The sequence below is a fragment of the Saccostrea cucullata genome, unplaced genomic scaffold (assembly GCF_032062105.1).
Source record: "Saccostrea cucullata isolate Sc308-1 unplaced genomic scaffold, CSIRO_AGI_Scuc_v1 ctg13776, whole genome shotgun sequence".
Lineage (NCBI taxonomy): Eukaryota > Metazoa > Mollusca > Bivalvia > Ostreida > Ostreidae > Saccostrea > Saccostrea cuccullata.
In genome coordinates, this window is record NW_026932092.1 from 1 (window position 1) to 7,757 (window position 7,757).

Genomic DNA, 7,757 nt, shown 5'->3' on the forward strand with positions numbered 1-7,757 from the left:
TCGTATAGGTATTGACCAAGGTCTAAACTATTGCAATCCAAAGGAAGTTCTTCACACAAGGAATGCATATGTATAAAGTGAAAACCTTAGTTTAGACCTTTTAAACTTTATACATGCATTATCATACATGTGTACTCTGAGGTCAAATAAGTTTGCACTAAAAATTAAAGGTGTTACAAAATGTATACACACATGAAATATGGAATCCAAAGCGAAAAAATCAAAAGTAATGGGCAAGGTAAAAGTTTTTGCGAAGAGACTAACAGCTGCTTTTTTCATTAAAATTGGAATCGTAAATTCACTTACCTTGTCATTGGTCATTTACAAAATTATTTAAAAAGATTCTGATTGAACAAACAAGTGCTCTGATTTTGACATCAAAAAGATGCTTGAGTTTCTGATTGACAATATCAATGTGGTGTTTGGAAACCAGGTCTTCCAACAATCTATTGGATTTCCCATGGGTACAAAGTGTGCTCCGTTTTAAGCAGACCTATTTTTGTATTGATATGAATCAGAATTTTTCAAAAAAATCTTATACGTGAAAAGAAGAAAACACTTGCTGTGACCTTCAACTCGACATTTAGACATAACGACGACGTATTGTCAATTGACAATGGTAATTTCCATTTTTATGTCGATACGATATAGCCTGGTGAGTTTGAGATAAAAGATATCACAGAGTCTGACACATCTGTTTCATATTTGGATATTTTACTTGAAAAAAGACGTAAATGGTAATCTACCAATCAAGCTCTATGTGATGACTTGAACTTTACAATCGTCAGCTTCCCTTACTTAGGCAGCAATATACTTTCATCACCCGAGTTTGTATATTTCAGTTGATTCAATATTCAAGAGCATGCTGTACGTATGAACAATTTCTAAAACGAGGTAAATTTTTGACAAAAAGAATACAAAAGAAGATTGGCGTACTTGGCGTGTGATCTGCAGGAATCATTTGTACGAAACGTTTATGGTTTAAATGTCCATGATTTTGTTGGCTGACCATAGCTGGTCAGACTTTACAAACACAACCATAGGATTTCTTTTCATTTTAATTAGTTTGAAATGCCTTGTCAGATTATAACATTTATCTTGTTTTATGGACTTTTGGTCTTGAATAGTGTTCGTTATTTCCATATGTTTCAATGAGCTTTTATCACAAAGACATACGAGGTCGGATAGAGTAGACTGTCTTTTATATTTTGGAATACTTAGGAAGTGTTCATACTACAGTATGGTTCTTTTTTCTCTGTCATAAAATTCAGATCTTATTATCATTTGATAAATCCACCAGGAGCGATTGACCAGAAGGATAATACGGTTACTAATTAATATAATTGCATTACATGGAGTATATATATGAAATATTAATGACAGTTGGCGGTTTTGTAGTTTTCCCACAGGTACGGATCACTTTGTACATATCAAAACATTGTCACTGTGCATCATATTGTTATTTCCAAATAAAAAGTGACGTGCCTATTATCTTTTGTATAACATTTTATGATTTTTGTTTCAGGGCATGTAACTTATTTTTCATTCATTTCATTACTATTCTTATATTCAAAAAAAATATTATGAAAAGAAAGTATGAATCCATAGTATTTCATTTCGATCTCTTTTCTTTTAACTCTTTTTTTCGATATGGGCTTTGCAAAGTGTAGTTATATAATTAATGGTCCAGAAAACCTATTTAAGTTTCCCTTTGCATATTAAGATAAAAATTGAGAGACTGTTCTCACCTGTAGGCCTATGTTGTTTACTTTTTGTTTATTATTTACTAGTATCATGTTATGATACCATAAGAACTCTGTATTCATTCAGATGTTCTTTTTATCATGCTTTATATTGAAGAAAGTACGTTTCTATATAAGCAATGTTGTGAAACCAAGTATAATTGTAAATTCCTTGAATGACATTTTCTCCTGGCCATGGGGTATATGATTTGAAGAAATATTTTTAATAGAGCCAATCAATCTAAACTTAGGGTAAGGTTAGAGTTTTTGCAGACTAGCCGCGATGGCCATACAAATGAAAAGACAGACCGGCTTAGCAAAAACTACAAAACCTCCAATCACCAATTCCGAGGACGTAAAAATTAAAGAATTGAAATACAAGAACATTCAATGTTAATTTCAAGACTCCGAACATTCAACGTTTATTTCAGGTCCCAGCTCACTGACGCAGGATACAAGATAAAAGTCTGAAAAAATATGCACTTAACCTTTTACTTGGCAAATTCACATTCATTTGAAAGTGTCGATTAACACACTTACATGTAATTTTGAGAAAAAAAATTATTTTAAAAAAATAGTCGGAGCTTGAATACTTACAGACTGACTATTATCTCTATATTTCCTGTAAATATTATACATTAATATTTATATTTACATTTCTATCTTTCTACTTGTTTTTTTTCTGTGATAACTCTTTGAAAGTTACATGAGTGTTTTGATTTCTTGATGATTCAACTTGAATGTAAATTTCGCCAAGTGAAAGGTCAGTAGGTAATGGAAACTTTGTGTCTTTGTGTCTGACGTCAGAGGGTGGGGAATTAATTGAAATTGACATGGGAGGACTTGTGTAAATAAATGCAAATCTATTGTCTATCTATTTTCTTAACAGAAATAGAAGTATGGGTTTCAGTGTGTTTTTATACATAAATAAATGAAGTGAATGTTACCTTTGTGAATTTTACCTGACTTTTCCAATATAAACATTTGCTCTGACACAAAAGATTTTGACTACACATCATAGAGCATTTGTCTTTATTTCACAGTCGTTGTGTCGAGAAAATATCTATATTTTCGAACATTTGAAAGTCTAAACAATCGAATAAACTGTACTAATCGTATCTGGAGAGATATACGCAGTAAGATTTCTAATTTTCAGACGCCTTGGAAGAAGCTGTGCTGAGTGATTCTGTGGCTCTGTTACGTCACTTTCTCCAGAAGAAATATGAATGTTCTGAAGAACCTCAACAAGACGTCAACATGAAGGCGGGAGACGTGTTAGAGTTTGTACATGATCTGTCAAGTGGCAGGGTGAGGCTAGGAAGTATTTAGTAAAAATTTTAAAAAAGGTTTTTAAGGGTCAATATTTGCATTCATGATGGGCTGCTAATTTTACTGTCACTTGGTATGTTCTAGATAATTTGATAGTTATGGTCTTGTAAAGGTATTAAGCATTTTTTTCTTTAATTTTAAAATACCGGTAGTTTTTAATGTAGATTCGAATATAAAACTAAGGTTCATTTACTCTGTCTCTGTAGATCGAGGTATATAAAACCAAAAAAAGTATTATTGAAGTTTAAAAACTTAAGTCCCCTGTAGGGTTTATGTGCATGTTTTGTTGAATACCTCACTTTTTAGAGCACGCCTTACATCGGGGCCCTGGGTCAGTACGTATGGACCAATACTAGCGACAACACAGGCAAAATGAGGACACAGTATTCGTTTGGAATTATGGGATATAATGGAACAACTACAAAGGTTTTTCATCTGATTTTATATAAAATAGCTTAAATTTTTCTCTTACAATTTAAAAGATTAATGTTTTTTTATCAAGTAAGTGCATTACAGTACTTGAATTAAATTTTAATATCGGATGTCAATAGTTGTATATTGAGTGTTTGAAATATATTAATCTATTTATAGATAGGTAACTGTTCCTTTGTGGGGAGGAACGTGACGATTTTGGACACTAAGTTGATGCCTGCCCCTGACAAAAGTTTGGATAAAGTGCTGGCAGGCCAAATGTTTACGGTCATCACGCGTGTTGTAGGTGGATACGTCAATCTGATATATTTTTCATTAGTACCTTTGGAAGCATTTTACGTCACAGAATCTTTGGTGGCTCCTGTAGGAATACTATAGTATAGTATCTCGAACCATTCACTTTTTGTCGTACATAGGATTAATTATACATGTACGAGGGGTGATCAAAAAGTTCGCAAACTAATTGAATAACTTCCATACAAGAAACAATATTTGGTTTATATTTTAATTTTGATTAATCCTCCCCGATTTTAATGCACATCAACCACCGTTCTGCGCATGCGCTAATCACGTGATATTGACGGTTTTATATTTCTTTCCATGTGAGTTAATTTTTATGACAAGAACAGTTAATTTGTCAGAAATGGTCATATCTCAGCAACAGAATGGGTGGATAATAGCATCCTTTCCAAAAATAAGCATGGCGACCATTAAAACACAAATCTTCTGTCTCAGTAGAGACCTTTATTCAAGGTGGATAGAGAATGGGTGCATCCTTTTTATCATATCTAATATGTTTAAAATCTAAAGTAAACGATATCTTAGGTATTTAATACTTATATCATTGTTCAAATATTCAACTATTTTTCAAAGTGCTAATTGGAGGTCTTTGATAGCAAATTGCTTAATTAAAAATACATATCTTTTCAAACTTGCTTTCACTGGGCAAGATGACAAGTATCATTTTTAACCATCAGCCTTCCTTCACTAAAATGATTAATCCAATCATTAATTGAATTTATAGGAACTCATTTATCTCAATAAACTGTGTACAAATTATTATATGATACTGTAGAGGGATTTCTAAGATATTACAATAAATTGTACAGTCGTTTGTTGAACAAGTTCGACTGAGACAACCATTTTTCGTCACAAGTGACCTAAATAGTGACGTCAAATTTATTATTGTGACGTCACAAACAAGGAGAGAAACTTTATTCAGCATATGCTATTTATAGACCTTGTGTATGGCTATGTGTGTACCGAATTTCATTCTGATCTGAATTGTGGTTTTGTAGATATAGAGATAGTTTGCGAACTTTTTGATCACCCCTCGTATCATGTTAATTTTGAGTTTACTTACCTGGAAGTAAATGCAAAGTTTACAACAAAATAATTCATGATTCTCTTCATTTAGCAATTGTTTGGGTTTATATTCATTAATAATCTTCATTTCATGATGTTTGGAAGGAACCCCCATTTGTGCTGAAAACAGGGGTTGGTAAATACGAAGGGTTTTCCGTTGATGTCTTAGAAGAGATTGCGTCTATGATGAACTTCAACTTCGAAATAAAGGAACTGGACAGCTTTACAAACAACAAGAGCGATGTTACAGCCGACTGGGACACCATTATAAAACAACTGATTGTAGGGGTAACGAGACTCTTTATTTTGGGATAACTGTATCTTGTAAAAGTTTAATTTATATACTAGTGAAAATAGTTAACTATTTTCCACCTTTCTTCTGAACAAAAGTCTTTTGTAAGTTAAGGTACACGTCCAAAACAACACTTTGCTTTGTTTCAGTTTAGTTTCTTTAATCAAAATTAACCTTTTATTTTCATCAGTCCTAGAGGAATAATGATTGTGATTTTCAACAATTGATGAGGATTCTTTAATATTTTTTCTTCACAGAATGCGTCTATGGCGATTGGTTCCTTGGCGGTTAAGTCAAGCAGGGAGGAACAAATTTCTTTCTCCTATACAATTATTTCTTCTACCATCAGCATGCTCTCAAAACGACCAGTCAACTCGCCTGTCCTCTTTCAATTTCTGTGGCCATTTAGTTGGCAGCTCTGGGTAGTCATTATTGCCTTCTACGTCGTCGCAGGTGGGGCACTATGGGCCATGAGTAAATATGACGTCACTCAAAATGGTTCAGAGCAACAGTTCAATTTGAAAGAAAGTATTTGGTACTCCGTTAATCTTTTCCTTGGAGGTAATTCCTAAGTTAGGTATCAGTTGTTACATGCATATCACATGTATCAGTAATTTGTTGAAAAAGTAGTACAAATTAATTTTTTTTTTAATTTTTGTTATGAATTAGGGGGCACCGAGTATTCTCCGCAGACGACATCGATGAGGACGATGGTGGCCTTTTTCTGGTTCTGTACGCTTGTGATCACTGCTGCCTACACCGCTAACCTGGCGGCGTACCTGACTCTACAACAGCAAGACACACGCATCAAGACCGTGGATAAACTCTCTAAACAGATGACCGTGAAGTACGGGCTGCAGAAAAACAGCGACCTGATGCATTTCTTCAAAGATTCCTCGATGGATCCGTACGAACGAATGTGGGCCACCATCAAACTGGAGGAGGAGACCCGACTAGTTCCGGATAGAGAGACTGGTGTTAGGATGGTCAAAAATGGCGTGAACGGAAGTGACTTCATATTCCTTGATTTGGCCAAAATAAACGAGTACACGGCTTTACAAAGATGTGACATGGAATCGTACGATCAGAATTTCAAGGAAACTAAGTTTAGCATGGGGTTTCCTGATGGCGCTCCGTATAAGGACGATATCAACAGAGCCATTTTGATTCTGAAAGAAAGAGGGCGTCTTGATGCTTTAATCGACAAGTAATGACCTGAATAATGCCGAAATATTAAATTTACAGATAAATGGATGGCTGAACAAAGTATCTAAATTCTTAATCAATTCATAAGTATTTCTGACCAAGACCCAACTTGTAAAAGTTACTTTTTTTCTTGTAGATGGTGGGCGATTCCGAAGACAAGAGAATGTGCGGACTACGTCCGGCCAGAAGACATGAAGAAACCGACAGCGGAACTGGACCTGGACAACATGCTGGGTGTGTTCATCATCCTGATGGCGTGCGTCAGTCTGTCCGTCATCATCGAGGTCTCCAAGAGAATCAGGATGATCTTCAACGGACGGAGGAAGAAAGTCTGAGAATGATGGGGACTTCTTTTGGTGCCGTAAAGTTTGAAATTGCGAAGGCACTATCTGGATTGAAAATTGAATCTTTTTTGTACTTTTTAACAAAGAAGTCCAGTTTGGAAAAGACATCTTGGATTAAAAGGGACATCGAAAGTATACCCTGTGAATGTAGGAACAGTTCTTGGTGTTTCTTCATAAATACCCATCTGTTCATTGAACAATAAACGACTTTATAACATTTATGGAGTTATGTATCTGGAAATTGGATTTGCAAATACGTTCATTATATCTTCAATCTACTTATCTTTTCATTCATTAATTCAATTATTACAATGTCACTACGAAACTGTTATTGAATTTATTTAAGATACATGAGTGTATATATTAATTTTAAAATGATAACTATTTGTAAAATAAAATTAATTTTTTATTTGGATTTTTTTTTTCTAAGTAATCATCAAATTTGATTACTCACTATTTATTCCAATTTAACCAGTTTCAAAATATTAAAAGTCCATAAGAACAGTACAAAATAAAGCAAAGCAAACACGGACCTCTAAAATCAGAGGTGGAAAGAGGTGCTATATATGTAAGAGTATGCATCCCTTACCGAATGATCACATCTACCAGTGCTTGTAATGATCGAGCATACAGGAAATCCCGCACACAATTTAGCGTGTAAATAATTATCTAACAAATTGAATTGTTTTAAACGTCGGTCAACATTTGACATAACGGACCACCGTATTTAATTTGCTGCCAGTATCAACATTGACCATGGTATTTGAGAATCATTGACTTAAGAAGCAAGACTGTTTATATCCTTGTATTCTCAACTTATTTGTCGAGAGCTTGTTTTAGAAATGGTTACATGTATTTACAGCAATCTCTTGCGTATCGAATCAACTGGGAGACATAAGCCCCATATGCAGGTTATGATGGTGTACTAGTATTACTACAATAGTAAGAGAAGCTGAGCAGATAAAAGTTGAAATTGTCGTGTTAATTGTAAAAAAAAAATAAAAAACAGATGGATTTTCAATTAATTTCTATTCAAAACTACTGGAA

General features: G+C 34.0%; 1 protein-coding gene across 1 annotated transcript; it reads left to right on the top strand.

Annotated features, from left to right (window-relative positions):
- The first annotated feature begins 2,025 nt into the window (after window positions 1-2,025).
- Window positions 2,026-7,119, top strand: LOC134234443 (glutamate receptor ionotropic, kainate 2-like). Its single transcript, XM_062716501.1, has 8 exons — window positions 2,026-2,134; window positions 2,899-3,050; window positions 3,378-3,497; window positions 3,663-3,785; window positions 4,974-5,156; window positions 5,418-5,721; window positions 5,830-6,367; window positions 6,503-7,119. Exons 1-8 carry the CDS (start codon window positions 2,026-2,028, stop codon window positions 6,699-6,701), a joined length of 1,728 nt encoding a protein of 575 aa, XP_062572485.1. The 3' UTR covers window positions 6,702-7,119.
- The last annotated feature ends 638 nt before the right edge of the window (window positions 7,120-7,757 follow it).

What these genes read in the sequence shown, in the direction of transcription:
- LOC134234443 (XM_062716501.1), top strand. Translation starts at nt 2,026, where the DNA reads ATGGCCATACAAATGAAAAGACAGACCGGCTTAGCAAAAACTACAAAA. An exon ending in ATGATCTGTCAAGTGGCAGG is followed by an intron (nt 3,051 to 3,377) that starts GTGAGGCTAGGA and finishes CTCACTTTTTAG; the next exon opens with AGCACGCCTTACATCGGGGC. An exon ending in CTTGATGCTTTAATCGACAA is followed by an intron (nt 6,368 to 6,502) that starts GTAATGACCTGA and finishes TTTTTCTTGTAG; the next exon opens with ATGGTGGGCGATTCCGAAGA.